We start from the raw sequence: 24990 nt of genomic DNA on the forward strand, positions 1-24990 counted from the left end.
TACTGGTCATCCTATGTGTCAATCACTGCCTGTCTGCATCTCATTATATACATGAGTGGATATTATGACAAACCCATTCTGTTGGATTTGCTCTGTAACACAAACCAGCTGTCCAGCCAACTGAGCTAAACTGATGGTAGTCAGGAAGAATAGGAACAGATGGGCTGAATGGCTTGGTTCATCCAAACTGATTCTGTGGTAAGCATAGGTGGCACCAATTGCAGCTATAATTCACCGTGCACCTGCAGCACAGGGGGAGCAATGGGAAAAGAACAAAAATAACTATTTGTTGATTAACTCATATTAGCGATATATCAGAATCTGCTTAGCCTTAAGTGCTGTTGAGTGGCCTTGCATTAATCCCAGGTGTCATTTTCCCTATTACACAAAATGAGGGAGATATGCGAGCAGGACACGAATAAACTGGAATAGTTCCACATACTAAATGGGAATGTACTAAAATTTAAAGAAAAGAATTGGAACAATGTTTGTTACATAAGGAATATCAGATGACTGAGAATCGGTTCATAGCACATCTGAATGAGGTAATGGGGAATCCTGGACTGGGTTTTCAGTCAGGCCGACTCCGGAGATCTTTAAAAGGGGTGGGTTAGCCCAGACGAGGAAGTCTCACCCCCATTTTACTGATACCTGTTTTTTACTTCTATATTTTGTAAAGGGAATTCAAATTCACAGTGGAGATAACGTTGTCCTTAGGTAACAGTGTGGAATATGCGTAATTGGCTCAGCCATGCATTAAGCACCTCTTCTGATTTACACTTGCACTAATGCAAATAGAAACCAAAATAACGTGTCATTTAAAGGGTGGCTGTATAATGACTTTGCGCATGGTGAATGACAATCTGGATTCGAAATTACCCTTACGTGCCCTCGTTCAGACCTTTGGGCAGCTTAGCCAGTGACAAAAGACTAATTTTGGTGTCAGGCATTGAGTTCATGAATACCTTGATTGAAGACATTTGTCCTCTACATTTTCTCCCACACCAGTGAAATACTTGGTTGTTTTGTACTTCACCCAAATCCATGGAAACTCTACCATTAGAACTAAAGTTGTGGACCAGTGCTCCTTTAAGGCTTAAACCATCACAGCACCATAGTGCATGAGCTTATGCTTTATTACTGGTTTTATGTATTATTGCTTGTAAAGTTGATGTGCTTTAAACTCTGAGAGGAAATGCATCACACAGTGTGGTACTGCGCCACATAAACCAGAAAGGGATCAGGTCCGATTGTAGGCCAGTGCTAAGTTAAATGATCTCAGCTGAGACAAGAGTAGGAGTACTACATTCAGCCTGAGCTTCCAGCAGGAAATAGGCCATGGTTCCTGTTCCTGATTATTATCTACTAACCCAATGATCCTCTGCTGGAAAACATGTATCATGGACAGTGATTGAGGACATACTCAAATTCACTCTGATGATTTCCCTTGTGGTAATTTCACTAATAATCTAGAGACCCAGCTAATGCTCTGGGGACATGCATTTGTATCCCACCATGGTAACTGGTGGAATTGAAAACTAGGCTGGGATTTTCCGGCCCCACTGTGGTTGTTTTCCCCGTGGCGATTAAATCTCTGTTGACATCAGTGGATGCGCGTGCCAGATGACCTCTTTCATGACTATGAAACTGTCATATATTGTCATAAAAACTCATCTAATGTCCTTTAGGGAAGGAAATTTGTCATCCTTACCTGGTCTGACCTACATATGGCTCCAGCTCCACAAAAAGGTGGTTGACACTCATCTGCTCTCTGAGATGGTCTAGTAAGTCACTCAGTTCACAAATGCTGGCCTTGATGATGACACCTATATCGCACGGAATAATAATAAAAAACAATCTCTGGTAATTTTCATACAAATGGACACTGATCAAAAATACAAGATGGCTGCCCACATCCATATAAGGACACGGCATCGTGCGTCAGTGACAAAGATCAAAGAACAAAGAACAAAGAAAATTACAGCACAGGAACAGGCCCTTCGGCCCTCCCAGCCTGCGCCAATCCAGATCCTTTATCTAAACCTGTCACCTATTTTCCAAGGATCTACTTCTCTCTGTTCCCCGCCCATTCATATATCTGTCTAGGTGCATCTTAAATAATGCTATCATGCCCGCCTCTACCACCTCTGCTGGCAAAGCGTTCCAGGCATCCACCACCCTCTGCGTAAAAAACTTTCCACGCACATCTCCCTTAAACTTCCCCCCCTCTCACCTTGAAATCGTGACCCCTTGTAATTGACACCCCCACTCTTGGAAAAAGCTTATTGCTATCCACCCTGTTCATACCTCTCATAATTCTGTAGACCTCAATCAGGTCCCCCCTCAACCTCCATCTTTCCAACGAAAACAATCCTAATCTACTCAACCTTTGTTCATAGCTAGCACCCTCCATACAAGGCAACATCCTGGTGAACCTCCTCTGCACCCTCTCTAAAGCATCCACATCCTTCTGGTAATGTGGCGACCAGAACTGCATGCAGTATTCCAAATGTGGCCAACCAAAGTCCTACACAACTGTAACTTGACCTGCCGACTCTTGTACTCAATACCCCGTCCGATGAAGGCAAGCATGCTGTATGCCTTCTTGACCACTCTATCGACCTGCGTTGCCACCTTCAGGGTACAATGGACCTGAACTCCCAGATCTCTCTGTACATCAATTTTCCCCAGAACTCTTCCATTGACCATATAGTCCGCTCTTGAATTAGATCTTCCAAAATGCATCACCTCGCATTCGCCTGGATTGAACTCCATCTGCCATTTCTCTGCCCAACTCTCCAATCTATCTATATTTTGCTCTATTCGCTGACAGTCCTCCTCGCTATCTGCAACTCCACCAATCTTAGTATTATCTGCAAACTTGCTAATCAGACCACCTATTTCGTCCTCCAGATCATTTATGTATATCACAAACAACAGTGGTCCGAGCACAGATCCCTGTGGAACACCACTAGTCATCTTTCTCCATTTTGAGACATTCCTTCCACCACCACTACTCTCTGTCTCCTGTTGCCCAGCCAGTTCTTTATCCATCTAGCTAGTACACCCTGAACCCCATACGACTTCACTTTTTCCATCAACCTGCCATGGGAAACTTTATCAAACGCCTTACTGAAGTCCATGTATATGACATCTACAGCCTTTCCCTCATCAATTAACTTTGTAACTTCCTCAAAGAATTCTATTAGGTTTGTAAGACATGACCTTCCCTGCACAAAACCATGCTGCCTATCACTGATAAGTCTATTTTCTTCCAAATGTGAATAGATCCTATCCCTCAGTATCTTCTCCAACAGTTTGCCTACCGCTGACGTCAAGCTCACAGGTCTATAATTCCCTGGATTATCCCTGCTACCATTCTTAAACAAAGGGACATTTGCAATCTTCCAGTCCTCCGGGACCTCACCCGTGCTCAAGGATGCTGCAAAGATATCTGTTAAGGCCCAGCTATTTCGTCCCTCGCTTCCCTCAGTAACCTGGGATAGATCCCATCCGGTCCTGGGGACTTGTCCACCTTAATGCCTTTTAGAATATCCAAAACTTCCCCCTTCCTTATGATGACTTGACCTAGAGTATTTAAACATCCATCCCTAGCCTCAACATCTGTCATGTCCCTCTCCTTGGTGAATACCGATGCAAAGTACTCATTAAGACTCTCGCCCATTTCCTCTGACTCCACCCATAAATTCCCTCTTTTGTCTTTGAGTGGGCCAATCCTTTCTCTAGTTACCCTCTTGCTCCTTATATACGAATAAAAGGCGTTGGGATTTTCCTTAACCCTGTTAGCCAAAGATATTTCATGACCCCTTTTAGCCCTCTTTATTGCGCGTTTGAGATTCGTCCTACTTTCCCGATATTCCTCCAAAGCTTCATCAGTTTTGAGTCGCCTCGATCTTATGTATGCTTCCTTTTTCATCTTAGCTAGTCTCACAATTCCAACCGTCATCCATAATTCCCTAATCTTGCCATTTCTATCCCTCATTTTCACAGGGACATGTCTGTCCTGCACTCTAATCAACCTTTCCTTAAAAGACTCCCACATTTCAAATGTGGATTTACCCTTAAACAGCTGCTCCCAATCCACATTCCCTAGCTCCTGCCGAATTTTGTTATACTTGGCCTTTCCCCAATTTAGCACTCTTCCTTTAGGACCACTCTCGTCTTTGTCCATGAGTATTCTAAAACTTACGGAATTGTGATTGCTATTCCCAAAGTAATCACCGACTGAAACTTCAACCACCTGACCGGGATCATTCCCCAATACCAGGTCCAGTATGGCCCCTTCCCAAGTTGGACTATTTACATACTGCTCTAAAAAACTCTCCTGGATGCTCCTTACAAACTCTGCTCCATCTACGCCTCCAACACTACATGAGTCCCATTCAATGTTGGGGAAGTTAAAATCTCCCATCACAATCACCCTATTGCTCCTACATTTTTCTATAATCTGTCTACATATTTGTACCTCTACTTCACGCTTGCTTTTGGGAGGCCTGTAGTAAAGTCCCAACAATGTTACTGCACCCTTCCTATTTCTTAGCTCTACCCATATTGCCTCAGTGCTCGAAACCTCCATCGTGCCCTCCTTAATCACAGCTGTGATATCATCTCTGACGAGTAATGCAACTCCTCCACCCCTTCTACCTCCGTCTCTATCCCTCCTGAAGCATCTATACCCTGGGATATTTAGTTGCCAGTCTTGCCCTTCCCTCAACCAAGTCTCAGTAATACCAATAACAGTAATACCAAATGACATCTAGAGTATGGATGAAAGTCAGGAATGGATTTATTTTCACTGTGAAATGCAAGGGCGAGACTTATTAATGGGATCACCCCCGTAGAAGGGGAGAAGTAGAGAAAAAGGGAATGAATTTGGTCTTGGAGAGTGGCACAAAACAGTTGAATACGGGGAGTAAAACAAGCTTCCGATTTACTATCGACCCTTTTGTACTGTCACCCAACGTTTTGTCATGCTAAATCACTTACCCTATATACAATTTAGAATTATATCCAGGTAAATGTACATTAGTGATAGCAAGTGCTGGGGAGTGAGCCTTAAATGATCACATTAAGGACATTACTCGCATTGATTTCTACTTCAGTCGTTCCTTTTTTTCAGTGTTGCTGATGCGCTTTGGATCTCCAGCAGCTAGCTTTTGGAGCAGGGTTGAGTTGGTGTCTGCCTGTCGGTCTCATGCAGTGGGGGAATGTTGGCAGTGTGCAGGCGAACAGCTGGCAATACTGTGGGCCAAGATAGACAAGTCATTTATTCAGTTGATGATTTTTCAATTGGCCTGGTCAGTGTGATAGGCATTTTGGCACTGTTGCCTGATAAAAATTGTCCTTTGAATAGTTGTTATCGTGTTTATGGGAACAGAGTTTATCTTGTGAGGTATGACAAAATGTATATATTTATGAGAAGTTGCTCGACAGCGGAGTTCATTTAAGATTTCAACATGTTCAAGTACCTGCTCTTGACTCTCTGCCTCAGTAAGGATTGATCATGAGTTCAAATTCTTTGCTTCTGCTCACCCGCCATCTTAGAATGCATTGATTAAAATGAATTAAAATAAATGGCCAATCTTAAAACAATCTTTATCTTATGTATTGAATGTTAACAATTTTTTTGTTTGTTTCTTGTGTTTTTTTCTCTATGTGTTAGGGGCTGTCGCTGCAAACCCATTGTCAGGACGTGTCGTTGCTGGGCAGGAAGCAAGACCACACAGCTGGCCCTGGCAGGTAAGGAGACCTCACTAGCTGCATACCACCAGAAAGTCAGAAAACAGCAACCCTGGACGCGATTCTCTGAGCCCCGCGCCGGGCCGGAGAATCGCCGAAACCGTGCCATGCCGCCACAACGCCGGCACGCGATTCTCCGAAGTGCGGAGAATCGGCACCATTTGCGTCGGCGCGTTTGGTGCGGCGCTGGTCACGGGTCGCTGTACGCGGCGGGGCCACTGATTCTCCGGTCTGGATGGGCCGAGCGGCCGTGGGAACTCTGCGCAAAGGGTCGGAGGGCAGCCTGTGGGGCGGGGAAAAGCGCTCCTTCACCGGGGGGGGGGGGGGGGGAGGGGGGCAGCCTCCGATGCGATGGGGTCTGGTCCGCGATCGGGGCCTCTCCAGCCCCAGCCCTACTTTATTACGTGGCCGGCCCCTGAACCCCTATGCCATGTTGCGTCGGGGCTGGCGCGCTGAGGAAGTCCCCCGTGCATATGCGGGTTGGCGTGGCCCAACTGCGCATCCGCGGGTTAGTGCGGCCCAGCTGCACATGCACGGGTTGGCGCGGCACCCATTTGGCGCCGGGAAGGGAGGCTGGAGCGGCGTGAACCGCTCCAGCGCCGTGCAGGGGGCCACAATTGGGAGTCCCCGCGCCCGTTTCGCGCCGTCATGAAAGGCGACAGCGTTCACGATGGCACGAACACTCTGTCTCCATTTCAGAGATCGCGCTCCCTGTTCCAGCTGTGAAGTTTGAGATTATAAAGTATGGAGGGCTTGCTATTCACTGTAATTTATTATAGATAGATTAAGATAAGGATATAGATAGGTTAGGCAAGTGGGCAAAAATTTGGCAGGTGGAGTATAATGTGGGAAAATGTAAGCTTTTCCACTTTGGCAGGAAGAATATAAAAGCAGAATATTAGTTAAATTGAGAAAGACTACAGAAATTTGTGGTAAAAAGGGATCTGAGTGTCCTGGTATGTGAATCACAAAATGTTAGTATCTTAGGTACAGCAAGTGATTGGGAAGGCATAATGGAAGGTTGGCATTTATTGCTGAGGCAATGCCAAGGTGCTAGGCTGGCAGTGCCAAGGGTACCACCCTGCCCAGAGTCCGACCACCTGGGGGCCTCCAAATGCCTGGGTGACCCCCCATGGTGCTATTAAGCATGGTCCACATTTGTCCCCATGGTGAAGTCTCCCAGGTGTGGGCATTCAATCCCGGGCCTTGGGAGACTTTGCTGTAGACATATTTAAATTAAGCTAACTACTCACTTAAATATGCAAATTTGGATCCTGCTCAGTGAGGGTGAGATCCAGATCGCACATCTCACGATATCACGTTAGTTTTAGACTGCCTCGACCCGAGATAGATGCGATGAGGCCTTTTAATTGGGCTTGTTATCTCTCTTTCTCTCTCAATAGAAACCATCAGACCTGTTGAATATTTCCAACATTTTGATTTGATTTATTGTCACATGTACTGAAGTACAGTGAAAAGTATTTTTCTGCGGCCAAGGGAACGTACACAGTACATAAAAAGAATAATCAACAGAGAACATTGACAAAAGGTACATCGACAAACAGTGATTGGTTACAGTGCACAACAAGGGGCCAAACAAAGCAAATCCATGAGCAAGAGCAGCATAGGGCGTCATGAATAGTGTTCTTACAGGGAACAGATCTGTCCAACGGGGAGTCGTTGAGGAGTCTAGTAGCTGTGGGGAAGAAGCTGTTCCTATGTCTGGATGTGCGAGTCTTCAGACTTCTGTACCTTCTGCCTGATGGAAGGGTCTGGAAGAGGGAAATGCCTGGGTGGGTCGGGTCTCTCATAATGCTGTCTGCCTTCCTGAGGCAGCTGGAGGTGTATACAGAATCAATGTGGGGGTGGCAAGCTTGTGTGATGCGTTGGGCTGAGTTCACTGTTTCTATTTTAGAATTTCCTGTTCTCAGTTTCCCAAATCTATATTTGTTTTGCTTTTCTTTGTTTTGTTATGATGGCCAACACTATTGCATCTGAATGCAATTTCTGTACTTCACAGCAGCCATCCTTCTAACTCCTCAGTCTCAACATACAGGGTACATTTCAGGTGCTTTTTGAAAGCGCACCCATCCCTGCCTTCCATATTGATGCTAAATGCAATTTTTGCACTGATCAATGGGAAAGGTGCCTTCAGGTTTTCAAGCTTCTGTTTTGCACCTGTAAAAATAATAATAGAATTTTTTTTTGTTGCTTTTAGGCCTCTCTGCAGTTTGCTTATGAGCATGATCCTGATTTCTTTCAACATATGTGTGGTGGATCCCTAATTTCTGCAAATTGGATACTGACTGCTGCTCATTGTATTGTTGAGTAAGTGTATTGTTTAGGAACAAGTGTTTTGGACAATCACTTTTATACTGAAGGCACTTTCTTACAGTTACATAAAATAGAATTTTAACCTATATGACAGATTAGACATACATAGGAACATATGAATTGCTGGACAAATATCAACCATGCTTCATCAAAATTGCCTTCCTGTTGCTCTGGTAGTCGCATGATACAATGATAATGAAACAGTTGAATAATTATAGCCATCACTCTCTATCAATTAGTTAAACAACAGACCCAACATGATGCAACAAAAACCCAGTGGGGAAAAGCTATGGGAACCATAGAATCTCTACAGTGCAGAGGGAGGCCATTCAGCCCATCATGCACCGACCCTCCAAAAGAGCACTCTACCCAGGCCCACTTCCCCCATCCACCCCACACTATCCTTGTAACCTAACCTGCACATCCCTGGACACTAAGGCGCAATTTGGCATGGCCAATCCACCTAGCTTGTATATCTTTGGACTGTGGGAGGAAACCAGAGCACATGGAGGAAACCCACGCAGACACGGGGAGAACTTGTTAACTCCACAAAGACAGTCACCCAAGGCCGGAATTGAACCCAGGTGGCTGGCACTATGAGGCAGCAGTGCTAACCACTGTTCCACCATATCATGGATCCAAAGTCACTTCCCTCTCAAGATCGCTTCATCCATCATGTTACGTCTCATATTACTCATAAATGTTTTCACAAAATATTATTTTCTGAAATAAATTAATCTAATCTAATTAGAGGACTACACGGTAGCATTGTGGGTAGCACAATCGCTTCACAGCTCCAAGGTCCCAGGTTCAATTCCCGGCTGGGTCACTGTCTGTGCGGAGTCTGCACATCCTCCCCGTGTGTGCGTGGGTTTCCTCCAGGTGCTCCGGTTTCCTCCCACAGTCCAAAGATGTGCAGGTTAGGTGGATTGGCCATGATAAATTGCCCTTAGTGTCCAGAATTGCCCTTAGTGTTGGGTGGGGTTACTGGGTTATGGGGATAGGGTGGAGGTGTTGACCGTGGGTAGGGTGCTCTTTCCAGGAGCCGGTGCAGACGCGATGGGCCGAATGGCCTCCTTCTGCACTGTAAATTCTATGAATTTGTATTTGAACCAATAGTACCTGTTTCTACCATCTCCCCAGCAGGTTACATCAATAGATTGACCTAACTTACTCATTAAAGCATTAGTAGTTCTGAACTTAGTTTCCTTTGGGCTGAACTACTGTTCATAACCTACCATGGATAACATTATCTAATGTAATCATTGTAAAATTAAGAATAATTTGACATATGTTGTACAGATGCTTATTACACTCGCGGTTCCATATTTAGACCACGGTTTTGATCAAAGTCTACAAATCCCGGCAATTTGTTTTGTTTGTACGGCTTCTCTGCCCTTTGAGATCCCTTTCCACTTCTTTCTGCATTTAACAGTAGACCCACTCCCAAGCATCATTCTCCTCCAGCATAGGTGGGAATTCCTCTTCACAGTGGCAAAACCAACAGGCGCCTCAGGAAATTGTACTGGGGTTAGGATAGTGTTTGAGAAATGAGTAGAAGTTTGTCTCCCTATTCCACCTCACTCCCCCGCGTCCTTTTGCAATTCAGTGTGGATTTTCATTTCCCTCTGATGAGAAGTTAAACCAAGACCAGGTCTACCCTAAGGTGACATAAAAAATCCTAAGGCACTATTTAAAAGAAAAGCCAGGGAATTCTCCCTGCTGTGCTTCGAACCAATATCACTAAAACAGATGATCTGGTCACTATCATATTTGTTCATGCCTGCTGTGCTTATACACTGACTGCTGCTTTTCTAATGTTACAACAGGAACTACACTCCAAAAGTCCTTAATCGGCTGTAAAGTGCTTTGGGATGTCCGAGGATGTGAATTTTTCTTTCTTTTCCTTTCAGCGTCCCAGGAAGATTTGCTGTTGTCCTTGGAGAGCACAATCTGGAGAGGAAGGGCAATGAATATTTGAGACATATTCAGTTGATTATCACTCATCCTAGATGGAATCCAATTGCACTTGAAAAAGGGTAATTTAGACCTATATTTTAAAATATGCCAGCTTCTTTCGCATGATCAACTTGCTCCAAAATAACATTTTGTAATGATGGTGATTGCTGATGATTTCCCCCCCCCCCCTTTATCCCTAAAATTCTTCAAATGCACCATTGTATTGTTGCTCCACCATTCCTGCATTCTCGGGTTGAAATCAAGACTCATCTATGTTTATGGGCAGCACGGTGGTGCAGTGGTTAGCACTGCTGCCTCACAACGCCGAAGTCCCAGGTTCGATTCCGGCTCTGGGTCACTGTCCGTGTGGAGTTTGTGTTTACGTGGGTTTCGCCCCCACTACCCAAAAATGTGCAGGGTAGGTGGAATGGCCACGCTAAATTGCCCCTTAATTGGAAAAAATTAATTGGGCACTCTAAATATATTTTTTAAAAGACTAATTTATGATTGAATTGCTTTTTCCCGGGATCGTAAATATGTGGACCGTTATCCCTTTCTCTTTCCTTCCTCCTAAATTCTACAGGCTTCGCATCCAATGCTTAAATCCACATAATCTGTTGCTTAATGTCTTGACTCAGTGAAGAGGGCTCTGGTTCCTGATCCAGAAGATTGTGGTACCATCCCCACTTAAATATCCACTTCAGGCTGGTGCTTCAGTGTAGTAGAAGGCAATGCGGACTTTTGTATATGAGATATTAAACTTTAACTTTGGCCAGAATTTTGTTGAGGCATTGGGTTCTGACCTTCCAGTTGGATAAGAGCTGCTGGCTAATCAGAGTTGGCAACTCTTGTGCTTAGAAGCACCATGGAAGAGACTGTGGCTGCTACCAGAAGAACACCCCTGAAGTCCTAGGACCATGGAGCAATCCATGACAAAGGTAAGTGATCAGTGAGGTGGGGTGTTTGACACGGTGAGGGATGCAAGCAGAGGGGTGCAGCACATTCAAAAGCCCTGTGGTGGTGGCAGCCCTGAGGGTGTGGGGGCAATGGAGGCAGCACATTAGATTGGAGGGGGCGTCAGTGTGGTCACCGATTTGTGACAACCACTGGTTTGCCCTGGGGGGCTGCACGAGGGCTTTAAGAGATGGCAGCAGGCAGGGATTGAGAGATTTGGGGACCTATTCATCCAGGAGGGCTTTCCGACGTTGGAGGCATTAGAGGAGGAGTTTGAGTTGCCGAGTGGGAACGGATTCCAGTACCTTCAGGTGCGGGACATTGTACGGAGGCAGGTTCCAAGCTTTCCTCGCCTCCCTCTGAGGGGTCTACAGGACCAGGTGATGTCAAAAACAGGAGTTGGAGAGGGGAGGTTTTCGGAGATATACAAGGAGTTGATGAAGGGGCCCGTATCAGAGAGATGAAGAGGAAGTGGGAAGAGGAGCTGAGAGGAGAGCTGGAAATTGAACTGTGGGAAAAAGCCTTGAAGAGAGTCAATTCATCCTCGTCGTGTGCCAGACTTAGCTTGATCCAGTTCAAGGTGGTCCACAGGGCCCACATGGTGGCAGCCCGGATGAGCAGGTTCTTTGAGGAGGTGGAGGAAAGATGTGGGCAGTATGGGGGTAGCCCGGCCAACCATGTTCATATGTTTTGGGCGTGTCCGAAACTGAGGGAATTCTGGCAGGGATTTGAAGACGTTATGTCAGAAGTCCTGGAAGGGAGGGTAACTCCGAGTCCAGAACTGGCAATATTTGGGGTATCGGAAGATCCAAGGACCAAGGGGGAAGAGGGAGGCTGATGTCGTGGCCTTCTCCTCCCTGGTGGGAGGGACTCAGAGCCCCCAAAGGCAGGACTGTGGGTCAGCGATATGGCAGGGTTTCTCAATTTCTCAGGACAGGGAACGTAGTGTACAGGTAATTAAGGAATAGGGTGGGGGTAGTAGGGGATGTGGTTTTCTGTTTTTTGTTTGTTTAGGTGTTTTGCGTGTCGGCCCGCGAGGTTGTTTAAGAAATGTTAATGTGTTAAACTGAAAATTACAAATGCTTCAACAAAATAATTTCTAAAAAAAATGAAAATGTCTCCAACTCTGAGTTTGAGTCAGAGAATTCAAACAGTGCCAACTTATTTACTTGAATAGTTACCCAGGAAGTATTCAAAAGAAAAATCCTGGTCTAACTCCTGGGTAACTATACAACCTTCCACTACTTTCCCTTCATCCTCAGAACTATTTCCTGATTCCCGACTGTCATGATATGCAGACACACACATAATGATATACAGGCAGGCACAGACAAGCGGCTAATGGACACAGAGAACAGGACATGACCAATAAGCAGGCAGGACACTCAGGGGTGGGATCTGACTATAAAAGACACTCCGCCTCTTTCCATGGATGAGCATCTAGAGAGTCGGTCAAGGGCGTTGTTACAATCTCACACCTCCAACACGTGGCTAAGAGCTAGTCTGGTTCAGTCAGACAGAGTAACCACACTTAAGTTAGCAAAGAGTCGAACTCACAGAGAACTGTGCTAACTGTGCTATTAGTTCAATAAACCTGATTGAACTAACTTCAATGTCTGGAGTATCTTTCTGATCTAAGCTGCATCCAGTTGCAGCCCGTGTTAGACCAGTGTACCGAACATGACACCCTCGTCCTCCAGGCTTCCCAGACCCTCGCCACCTGTCCTGCAGCATCCGGTTGGGCCTCAGGTTCCTCCCCGGCCTCGTTCTCAAGCCCCTGCTAGTCCGGTGCTACCTCATCATCCTCATCCTCCTTCTCCTCCTCGGAGGTGGCCACATGTTCCTCAACACCAATCTCCAAAATGTCGTCCTGTTGCTGTGCGAGGTTGTGGAGGGCACAGCAGACCACCACAAAGCAGGTGACCCCCCGGGTGGTGTACTGGGGTGCACCAGCGGAGCAGTTGAGGCATTGGAACTGCATCTTGAGGAGTCTGATGCACTGCTCAATCACAGATGCGTGGCTGTATGGGCCTCGTTGTACCGTGTCTTCCGCTTTGGTCACCCACCTCAGAACTGGCGTCATTAGCCAGGTCATCAGCGGGTACCCCTTATCCCCCAAGAGCCAGGAGCCCATCCTGGGCTTCTCCTCGAAGAGGCCTGGGTGACTGACTGCCCCAGGTTGTAGCTGTCATGGACACTTCCGGGGAAGTGTGCACACACATGCATTATCTTCATCTGGTGGTCGCACATGAGCTGGATGTTGAGGGAGTGGAACCCCTTGGGGTTCGGTGAGCGCAGGGCAACATGCGTGGCATCTATTACCCCCTGGACCTGGGGAATCCCGGCGAAGGTGGAGAAACCTGCTGCCTGGGCATCTTGCTGGGCTTGGTCCATGTCAAAGTTAAGTTAGTTTTCTGCCTGGGCATACAGGCCATCCGTGACTTGTCGGATGCACCTGTGGGCTGTGGCCTGCGAGCCAGCACACAGATCCCCGCTCGAGCCCTGGAATGACCCAGAGATGGAAAAGTTCAGGGCTGCAGTGACCTTACGGGCCACAGAGAGCGGGTGTCCTCCTCCTCCACGTGGTGCCAAGTCCACGAGGACATGGCACAGGTGTCACACCATCTCCTTGCTGAGGCAGAGCCTCCTGCAGCACGCGCTGTCCATCATCTGTTCGAACGACCAGCAACGTCTATATACCCTGGGCCATCGCGGGACTCCCCCTTTGGTGGCCAGGTCCTCAGGGTGTGGGCTGGGATCCGCCACCTTGAGCATCTGCTGCCGCTGCTGCTGCTGCAGTCTCCAGCGTCTGGCCACCCAGCCAAGCAGCAGCACCACTTTAAGTTCTGTGTCTAATATCCCTGCCATAGCGTTCAGTATCTGTAAGGAATTAGGAGAGGGTATTATACTGACAAGCAGCGATGGCTCCCATCCCAGGACCCTCATTCCCCCATTGATCACCCACTCCCCCCCACCCAGAATGCCCTGCCCGGGCACTCCCAGCCGCAGTGGGCTCCCCTCACCGGACCCCAGACCCTGTAACCAGGATTCCCTCTCGCAACGTCACCTGGTCGGGTGCTGGTTCTGTCCCTGTTGCACTCACGCACTCTCCAGCTGAGGACATGTCCCCGGAGCTGTGTCCCATCCCCTGGGTGTTCGGGTGTTGGCTGCTGTGTGTGTGGTGTTGCCTCCCACAGTGTTCAGGCAAAGTGTCCAGGCATCCCGGTTTGAATGAGATGAAAGGCAATGACTCCCACATGCTACATAGCCCACTCACCCACAGGAAGCCACCGGGGTTGTATGAAGTGTTCAGTTAATTACGATTGCCTATTCCCTATTAGCAAGAGTGTCAGCTACATGGCAGCATGGTTGCACAAGTGGATAGCACTGTAGCTTCACAGCGCCAGGGACTCAGGCTTGATTCCCCGCTGGGTCACTGTCTGTGCGGAGTCTGCAAGTTCTCCCCTTGTCTGGGTGGGTTTCCTCCGGGTGCTCCGGTTTCCTCCCACAGTCCAAAGACATGAAGGTTAGGCGGATTGGCCATGATAAATTGGCCTTGGTGTCCAAAAAGGTTCGGAGGGGTTATGGGGTTAGCGTGGAAGTGAGGGCTTACGTGGGTCGGCACAGACCTGATGGGCCAAATGGCCTCCTACTGTATGTTCTACGTTCTATAGCCAGAGGCCTCGGCAGTCAGTGGGGGTTATGGGTGGGGTTGTGGGCGAGACGAGCTGCTCCCGGAACGGGTAAACATGTCAGGGATTGGCATGGTGGTGCCCCCCCCAACCCCCCTCCCCAACAACTCACCCCCTTTCCCATGGTGACCCAGCCCTTCGGAGGGTCCCCCACTCCCAGACGAGCAGCCCACTCTGCGCCGAACATTGGGGTGGCAAGTACAGCCTTGGGCTCTTTCCCTGTGAGCAAAGATGGCTACTCACCTTCTCGGCTCCCCGCAGAAGCCCTTCCGCCAGGTTCATTTTTTTCGAAAGGAGTACTAATCGGCGCCAGCGTGACCACTTGCTGGGAAGGCCGATGAATGCTGGGAGGCCATAGGATAAGAGGGAGCTCCTGTTCATTGAATGGAAATAGGGCTTAAGTGATAATTGGTTTCTCGTCATGCTACGGCGAGATCCTGATTTTGCCTACGGGAGCGGGCCGTACGCAGCGCAAACTGTTTGGCACATGGTGTGGTTCTGGTTTTTGGCCTCTCCCGCTATTCTCCGGCCTCGTTTCGTTTGAGCGAGAGCGTAACAAGGACGGAGAATCGCGCTCAAAGGATTTTGGGACATTTTGAGGTTGTGAAGGGTGCTATATGAATGTAAGCTCCATTTTAATCCAAATAATCAATGTCACGCTTTTCAATACGACTATAGTTAGTGCTTAACCGAGAGAAACCTTGGCTGATTTTGTTTCCTCCCTCTTCGCCCAGGGGTGCTAAGGTTAATTGCAGCTGCCCCTGAGGTCAGCTAACTCAGAAACGACTGGATTTTTTAGCAATCTGATCCATGCATTTCCCTTCTACCCTGTGACTTTTAGGAATGACATCGCCCTACTCCGAATGGCACAGCCTGCATATTCCACGCCTGATATACAGATCGCAAACTTACCAAGCTTAAATAAGGTCCTACCCAATGGCTATCTATGTTACATCACTGGATGGGGTTTAACGCAACGTAAGTCCACAACAAGGGCCCATAAATATAGAGCAACCGCTAGAAAATCAAATAATGCATGTAGGAGGAATTTCTTTAGATAGGTAACGGTGAGAATGTGAAAGTCCATGCCACAGGAACTGTTTGCACAGAGGGCACTGCAGCATTTAAGGAGAGACTTGAGGCGAAGGGGAATAGATGAATAAGAGATGCAGGGCAGGCAGAGGTAATTAGACTGGGATGAAGATCATAAGACCATCAGACATAGGAACAGAATTAGGCCACTCGGCCCATCAAGTCTGCTCCGCCATTCAACCATGGCTGATATTTTCTCATCCCCATTCTCCTGCCTTCTCCCCATAACCCCTGATCCCCTATGTAGAGGATAAGCCCAGTTTAGACCGGATGAGACAAGTAGCCTAGTTCTATACAGTGCAGAAGAAGGCCATTCGGCCCATTGAGAGTGCACCAGCTTTCTCTCTCCCTCCCTTTTTGAATATCGGAGTGACGTGAGCTACCCTCCAATCTGCAGGGAATCTTCTAGAGTCTATAGAATTCTGGAAGATGACCACCAATGCATCCACTATTTCCAGAGCCACCTCCTTAAGCACTCTGGGATGCAGATTATCAGGTCCTGGGGATTTATCCGCCTTCGGTCCCATCAATTTTCCCAGCACCATTTCTCTACTAATGTTGATCTCCCTCAGTTCTTCTTTACCAATCTCTTTCTATTCATATATCTATAGAAACTCTTAGTGTCAGTCTTTATGTTCCCTGCAAGCTTCCTTTCGTACTTCCCTTCTTAATCACTCTTTTCATCCTTCTTTGCTGAATTCTAAACTGCTCCCAATCCTGAGACCTTTTCTTGACCAATCTGTATGCTTCTTCCTTGTATCGAACACTATTTCTAATTTCCTTTGTAAGCCATGGATTGGCCCTCTTACCCCCTTTGCTTTTGTGCCAGACAGGAATGAACAGTTGCTGCAGTTCCCCCAAATGATCCTTGAATGTTTGCCATTGTCTATCCACTGTCATCCCTTTAAGTAACTCTCCCCAATCTATCAAGGCCAATTCACACCTTTTATCCTCATAGTTCCCTTTATTAAGATTCAGCACCCTAGTCGCCGAATCAACTACTTCACTCTCCATCTTGATAAAAAATTCTCGCTTGTTATGGTAGCTCATCCCCAAGGTGTCTCATAGAGCCAGGTCGCAATGATTCCCTTCTCATTACACAGTACTCAATCTAAGATGGCCTGCTCACTAGTTGGTTCCTCCACATATTGGTCAAGAAAACCATCCCATATACACTCCAGGAATTCCTCCTCTATGGCATTGTGGCTAATTTGATTTGCCCAATCTATGTGGATTAAAATCATCCATGATCACCGATATTTCCTTGTTACATGCATATCTAATTTCTTGTTTAATGCCATTCCCAACCTCACCAGTGCAGTTTGGGGGTCCATATATGACACCCACTAATGTTTTTTGTCCCTTGGTATTTCTCAACTCTACCCATACAGATTCCACATTGTCAGAGCCAATATCCTTTCTCACTATTGTGTTCATTTCCTCTTTAACCATTAGTGCCAGCCACCACCTTTTCTTTGATGCCTGTCCTTCCTGAGTACCGGAAACCCTGGAACATTCAGTTCCCATCCCTGTTCACCCTGCAGCCATGTCAACGTAATCCCAATTATATCATACCCATTTATATCTATCTGCGCGATTAGTTCATCCACTTTATTGCAAATACTCCGTGCGTTAAGGCACAGAGCCTTTAAGTTTGTCTTTGTCACATTATTTGTCTTGCTCCCAATATTTTTCTCTACTGCCCTGTTTGAATTTTGCCCTTGGTTTCTCCACTTATCACTTTTCTGATTCACTTTTCTACCTTTTGTTTTTGTCCTTGCTCCCTCTTTCTCTGGCTCCTTGCATAGGTTCCCATCCCCCTAGCATTTCAATTTAAACCCTCCCCAGCCGCTCTGGCAAATAGCCCCCCAGGATATCAGATCCAGTCCTGCCCAGGTGTAATCCGTCCAGTTTGTACAGGTCCCACCTCCCCAGAACCGGTCCCAATGCCCCAGGAATCTGAAACCCTCCCCCTGACACCATCTCTTCAGCCATGTATTTATCCTGTACATCCTGTCAGTTCTACTTTGACTAGCACGTGGCACTGGTAGTAATCCTGAGATCACTACCTTTGGTTCTAATGGAGGAGGTCCAGAGACAGATGTCCTTTGTTCACAGGGGGCTGAAGAGTCCACTGCGTTTCCCTGTCACTATCCTATGGCAGCTGCAGCTTCAAGTCTTTTATGAAGATGGCAGCTTCCACTAAATGTGAGCTAAATGCCACTTCAGTTTAGGACTCCACCTTGGTCACCTCAGAGATTCTTTAACACCTAAAGTAGCCAGAGAAAACCTCACTCCTTATATTAGTAAAACTAAGGTGATTTTGCAGCATGGACATTTTACCACTAGATGTCACTATATTCTTTGTAAGAAGTCTTACAACACCAGGTTAAAGTCCAACAGGTTTGTTTCAAACACAAGCTTTCAGAGGCGCAGCTGAGGAAGGAGCTGTGCTCCGAAAGCTTGTGTTTGAAACAAACCTGTTGGACTTTAACAGTAAGACTTCTTACTGTGCTCACCCCAGTCCAACGCCAGCATCTCCACATCATGACTATATTCTTTATTCTACCTTCATAAAATACTCAGCCATTTCAGGGCAGACATTAGCTAATGTTACCTTCTATAATAATAATCTTTAGTAGTGACACAAGTAGGCTTACATTGACACTGCAATGAAGTTACTGTGAAAATGCCCTGGTCGCCACACCATGGCGCATGTTCAGATACACGGAGGGAGAATTCAAAATGTCCAATTCATTGAACAAGTACGTTTTTTTGGGACTGGGAGGGAACCGGAGCACCCAGAGGAAACCCACGCAGACACGGGGAGAATGTGCAGACTCCGCACAGACAGTGACCCAAGCCAGGAATCGAACCCGGATCCCTGGTGCTGTGAAGCAACAGTTCCAACCACTGTGCTACCGTGCTGGCCTCTGTCATTCTACAACACAATGAATGGCACAAAATAAAAAGGAAATCATGGCACAAGTAATCCATTAAATACACAACTTTGCCACTGGATCACCAAACTGAAATTGTTGGGAACAATTGTTGGGAACATTAGGGCCATAGAATTTGAAGATTGACCAAAGAATTTGTTAAATTAAACCATTCTATTCTGTTGCTCTTTCAGCTTTTGGTCTCCCCTCTCCCACTCTGCAGCAAGCTCTGCTCCCTGTGGTGGACCATGCTACGTGCACATCTCCATACTGGTGGTCATACATGGTCACCGAAAACATGGTCTGTGCAGGGGGTGATGGTGTGATGGGTGGATGTCAGGTAATGGTCTCTGTTCATCTATATTGTCATCATGATGCAGTCTCTGTATTTACTCCAGATGAGTAGGGGCACCCTGATGTGCCCTTGGGTCGGTATGGCACGGGTTTGCACTGTAGATTGAGTGGACACATTTCTGTGTCCACAATGATCCATTAGTTTGATTAGCCAATTGCATTTGGACTGTGTTGTCCAATGACTCAGCAGGTTGTTGTAGGAAGGTCTGTTTTTACACAATGGCGGAATGTACAGACATGTCCATATTTCCCCATTCAACAATTGGTCAATTTCACCCAAGAGAAATTTTCCAGGGGAGGGAAAAGGCAACTAAACTCTAAAGGGGGAGGTTTCCATTCAGCAGTGCTGGAAAAAAGATGCCAGTGCATTAAATGAGCAGGAGAATTGGGAGGGTTGTTTAACTGGTGGATGAACCACTACCACCCTTATGCCACCACTGCCAGAAGTGCAAATCTACCCAAATGCGTTTTTCCAGAGTGAGAAGATGATTAACGGAAGAGTGTTCTAGCCTCAAACAACATCACTGAAACAGATTATCTGATGATTGTTCATTCATTCGCCCCGTGCTCACATTGACTGCTGCATTTTCGACCGTACGATGGTGAACACACGACAAAAGTAATTATTTGGCTGTAAGGCACTTTGCAGAGGTCGTGAAAGTTTGTCTTCTTCGTGCACTATTAGTTCGGCTTATTAATGGTCAATTTGAATGGGGTCTGAGTGGGCCATCAGTCTGCTTGCTTCATTGAGAAAAAGCCTGATTTAAACTTAAATGGGAAGGATGCACAATGCCAATGGAGCTTTGACGTAGAATGATACTAGACAAGTTTACATCGACTCAAGAAACAAAGAAAGGCAAAGTACCCCATAGAAAGTCAAATCAAAACCAGCCGTTCTCCAGGAGGCTGATCACACAGCAATGCTGGCAGAGGAACTCAGTCTTCAGGCTATCCTCTCAGCTGGCAAAGGGAGATAACGGGAAAGAACAACAGAAGAGTTCATCAAAAAGGCAGGGTGACTAAAATGTCAAGAAATATACATGTGTAAAATAGATGCAAATCATTAGAGTCCTTAACATCACACTGTTAATGTCAGATATAAAAGATGGATTGGTGCACTATAACCCCCTTCAAAAAAAAACATAATTTGCTCCATCATGAAATTTCCTTAATCTTCTGAGGAACGCAAGTAGAAGACTAGTTCCCCCACCCCAGTCCATACATTCAACCTATAGAAAATCAGTGATAAAATACTTTACGTATTGTTCCACATAAGTTAACAAGCTTTGCCAAACGTAATTCCTGACGGGCTAGATAATAGCTAATAGTGGCTGTCCCCCTATTTACTGAGTTTCAGCAGAATTCGCCTATTGAATCAACTTATTGCTTCAGAGAGTAGATAGATAAATATCTGATTGAGAGGCTATCGGGGCTTATATGGATGGAGAAGCCCAAACATTCCGTACAGCATAATGGTCACCAGAATGTTATCCACAGCACAGCAACAAGACTGAACTTTGGAGCTCTGGGAACATATGCGCATTCTGGACATTTTCTTGAATGCCTTTATGGTTCATACTACATTTCAAAAATTTTCCTCAGGAGGTTACAGAGTCCACAATGTAATTCATGTGCTGTGGTTCATAGAAGGAATGAATTAACTGGCCTCATCTCAGCCTATGCACTTTCTTGTTCACAGGGAGATTCTGGCGGTCCCCTGAACTGTCAGAATGAAGCTGGACTGTGGGTTATCTATGGCATTGTAAGCTTCGGACCAATCTCTTGTATTGTGGACAAGAAGCCCACAGTTTTTACTCGGGTGTCAGCCTATACCGACTGGGTTTATCAGGTAGGCGTTCGGTGTTGTATTGTCTGATGAAAGGTCAATGAACTAAAACATTAACTCTGCTCCTCTCCGTATGGACGCTGACCGACCCGCTGGGTATTTCCAGCACTTTCTGCTTTTATCTCAGATTTTCAGCATCCATGTTGCTTCTTTATTATGTCACCTGTTCCTCTCATTCAAGAACAAAATGTTATTAAAGCTTCTGCTGGCCTTCCGTTGGGCTTCTCGTATAAAGGAAAACATCATAGAGTTCTTGACAAAGCAGAGCAGAATAGCAGTGAAGAGGAAGGAAAGGAAGGAAAATATAAGGAGAGCTCAGGAGTGAGGTCAAAAAGATGGGTCATCAGTTGACTTTCGGAGAAAAGGAGATGGTAAAACAAAATGATTGTAGGACGGAATTCTAAAGGATGATGGCACGATCACAGAAAGGTCTGTCTCCGGAATGAAATGGAGGGAATGTTAACAAAGTGATTTAGAAGTGGGTAGCAAGGGCTGAAGATCACTCAGAAAGGTAGGGAAGGAAGCCTTGGATGCACTTTGGAAAGAACATGTTTTAATGATTAACTGAAGAATCTATTCTGTAAGAAACTATTACAAGTTAATTTTACTTAAATAAATGTGAGTACTGTATTGTATCAAATTCATAAGATAATCCAGGTAGTCGGAGTTTTCTGATAGTACAATATTGATCTTGCAGACATCTGGAAAAATAAATTATTTTTACAGAACAGTACTATTAAACACAAAGATTCTCAATATTAAATTATAATGGTGGAATTTTATAAACAATTTTTGGCAGTGTTGGCGCCTGGGGATGTATCATGACTTGTTGGCTTGTGGGGAGCTGCCAGCCATGCTGGCTCAGGCATCGATCTCTTTGATCCTGAAAAAGGATAAGGACCCAGTGGAATGAGGGTCTTCTGAGCCCATATCCCTTTAAAACACCGATGTGAAGTTGCTGGCTAAGGTGCTGGCCAGGTGATTGCAGAGGTGCCTGCTGGAGCAGGTCTCTGAGGATCAGACGGGTTTTGTTAAGGGACAACAGTTATTGAGCACCATAAGGTGACTATTGAATGTGGTGATTGTCATAATATACACACCAGTATATCATGGTGCAGACACACACTGATTGACACACAGCAGGACCAATCAACACACACAACACCGCAGCCAATCACCAGTTAGAGCACACTCACTATAAAGACAGAGGGCATCAGTTTTCCCGCTCATTCGGGATGCAGCCTCTCAGAAGGACAGAGCTCACAGCTTACAGCACAGATCTTCACCATGTGCTGAGTGCATAGACTGGTTAGGATAGGCATAGGTCTTTAGTTTAATCTAACATAGTGTCGACCCACAGTGAAAGTATGTTCAACAGTTTCTAGCTTAATAAAATAGAGTTGTACTATTTTCAAGTGTTGGTAGCCTGTATGTGTTACTGCTGAGATAAACACAGTCTCCACAGATCCAGAGTACCCAACACATCATGGTCCGTAATGGAAAGGCACCAGAAGTTATTATTTCAATGGGCGTGGAAAAGGCTTTTAACCGGGTAGACTGGAGGTACTTGTTTGAGATCCTGGGGCGGTTTGGGTTTGGTCCGCCGATCATTTCTTGGGTATGATTGCCGTATGCCACCTCCATGGCAAGTGTGAGGACGAATATGAGCTCAGGATATTTTCAACTACATAGGGGTACGAGACAGGGATGCCCGTTGACCCCGTTGCTGTTTGCGCTGGCTATTGAGCCTTTGGCTAGTGCACTCCAGACGTCAAGAAACTTAAGGGCATTGAAAGGTGTGGCAGGAAGCAGGGTGTCATTGTATGCAGATGATCTGTTACTATACATTTCGAATCTGCTGGAGTGCATGGGGAAGATAGGGAAGTTTGGCGCCTTCTCTGGGTTAAAAACTAAATATGGCAAAGAGTGAATGTCTTGGGGAGGAGTACTAATTTGGGAAGCCTGTCACTCAAACTGGCCAAAATCAGGTTTCGGTATTTGGGAATTCAGTTGCATAAGTGGAATTTGGCCAGTTTGGTAGAGGAGGTAAAAGGGGATCTAAAGAGGTGGAATGCCCTTCTGCAGTCCTTGGTGGGGAGGGTGCAGACCATAAAAATAAATATCCTTCTGAGGTTTTTATTTGCCTTTCAGTATCTCCCGATATTCCTTCTAAGGGCGTCCTTTCAGAAGGTAGATAAGTTAATCTCAAACTTCGTATGGGCAGGCAGGTTGCCCAGGATTTAGAGAGCTCTTCTGCAGAGGGGACAGTGGGGGTCTGACACTTCCAAACCTGCTGCATTATTATTGGGCGGCCAATGTGGAAAATGTGTGATGGTGGTGGGGGCAGGTGGAAATGGGTATAGGTGGCCTCCTGTGTGGGGGTGTGCTTAAGGGCCCTGGCGATGGCGCCTCTCCCGTTCACCCTGGTTAGGTACATTATTAGTCTGGTAGTGGTGTCATCCCTCAATGTCTGGAACTAGCTGAGGCGGCACTTTGGGGTCGGAAGTATGTCTGTGCTCGCCCCATTATGTGAGAATCACAAATTGTACCAGCAGGGCTATATGTGATGTACAGGAGTTGTCAGAGGGCAGGGGTAGAACAGGTAAGGGATCTGTTCATGGAGGGGAGGTTTGCGAGGCTGGAAGATTTGCAGGGGAAGTATTAGCTGCTGAGGGGGAGTGAATTCAGGCACATGCAGTTGCAGGACTTTGCGTGAGAGGAGCTACCCTCGTTTTCCCAGCTACCAAGGCATACTCTATTGGATAGATTGTTAACACGGGACAAGCTGGGGGAAGGGAGGATGGTGGATATTTATGGATGGTTGTTGGAAATGGAGAAGGTGCCAGTGGAGGAGATAAGATGTATCATAATATCCACTCATGTATATAATGAGATGCAGACAGGCAGTGATTGACACACAGGATAACCAATGAACACACACGACACAGAACAACCAATCACCAGACAGGACACCACCACTATAAAACCCACAGGGCATTAAGGCTCTCCCTCTCTCACAGGACATGGCTAGGGAGATAGTCGCAGTGCACAGGCCAATCAACATCATCACCATGTGATAGAGAGCTAGTCTGGTCAAGCCAGTTGGAGTTATCAGTTAGGCTAATAGAGTGTCAACCCACAGCAGATTATGTACAGCAATCAACAGGTTCAATAAAACATTGTTGGACCATCTCCTGTGTCGGAAGCCTGTTTCTCATTTTACTGCATCCAGTTGCAGTTGATGTTAGACCAACACAGATAACACATCAAGATGGAAGTGGGAGGAGGAGTTGGGGATATAATTTGGGGGTGGGGGGCTGGAGTCAAATTATGCACTGGATGAATTCAACATCATCCTGTGCCAGGATGAGCCTGATACAGTTTAAGGTGGTGCATAGGGTCCCTATGATGTGGGCTCGTATCAGCAGGTTCTTCGAGAACTCTGCTTTCATCCAACTCTGGTCATTAGCAGCTATGTCTTCAAAGGTCTGGACCCCAAGCTATGGAATTCCTGACCTAAACCTCAGCGTCTCTTCATCGATCTCTCCTCACTTAAGTTCCTTAAAATCTACGTCTTTGGCCCAGCTTTTGATCATCTATCTTAATATCTCCTTGATTGGTTCGGTGATAATTTTTGCCTGATCGCAATCCTGTGAATCACCTGGGAACCTTTTAGTACAAGTAAATGCAAATAAATGGTGTTGCTAGTTTTGCTATCACTGTTGAGTCAAATATTTCCTTGTTAAACATCAATAGAGGCACTTTCTAGACAGAGACCGTCGGAGCCCTGAATGAATTTTGCTTTTCTCTTCCCTATCAGCCTTGGTAATTGTAGCATTCTGATTTCAAACCCGACGGACAGCAGCTAACTCAGTACAGGCCAAGAATACAATCGGGTTGTCGCAATAAGTAATTTTATATTTGTTCCTTTCTTTCAGACCATGGAACAAAATGGTGGCATGTAAGACGATTCCTAAGCATTATCCATGGAGTGACGTCAAGCAGAAACATTTGTCTGTTGCTTTAACCTAAGCCTGTCAATAAAAGTAGGTTTGCCGGA

At 46.2% G+C, this 24990-nt stretch overlaps 1 protein-coding gene across 1 annotated transcript; it reads left to right on the forward strand.

Annotated features, from left to right (window-relative positions):
• The first annotated feature begins 5469 nt into the window (after nt 1–5469).
• LOC119972926 (chymotrypsin-like elastase family member 2A) lies at nt 5470–24990 on the forward strand. The gene is made up of 8 exons (XM_038810466.1): nt 5470–5511; nt 5684–5760; nt 7979–8088; nt 10008–10133; nt 15541–15677; nt 18925–19070; nt 20784–20933; nt 24869–24990. Exons 1-8 carry the CDS (start codon nt 5478–5480, stop codon nt 24893–24895), a joined length of 807 nt encoding a protein of 268 aa, XP_038666394.1. The 5' UTR covers nt 5470–5477; the 3' UTR covers nt 24896–24990.

This window comes from Scyliorhinus canicula, chromosome 10, assembly GCF_902713615.1.
Source record: "Scyliorhinus canicula chromosome 10, sScyCan1.1, whole genome shotgun sequence".
Taxonomy (NCBI): Eukaryota; Metazoa; Chordata; class Chondrichthyes; order Carcharhiniformes; family Scyliorhinidae; genus Scyliorhinus; species Scyliorhinus canicula.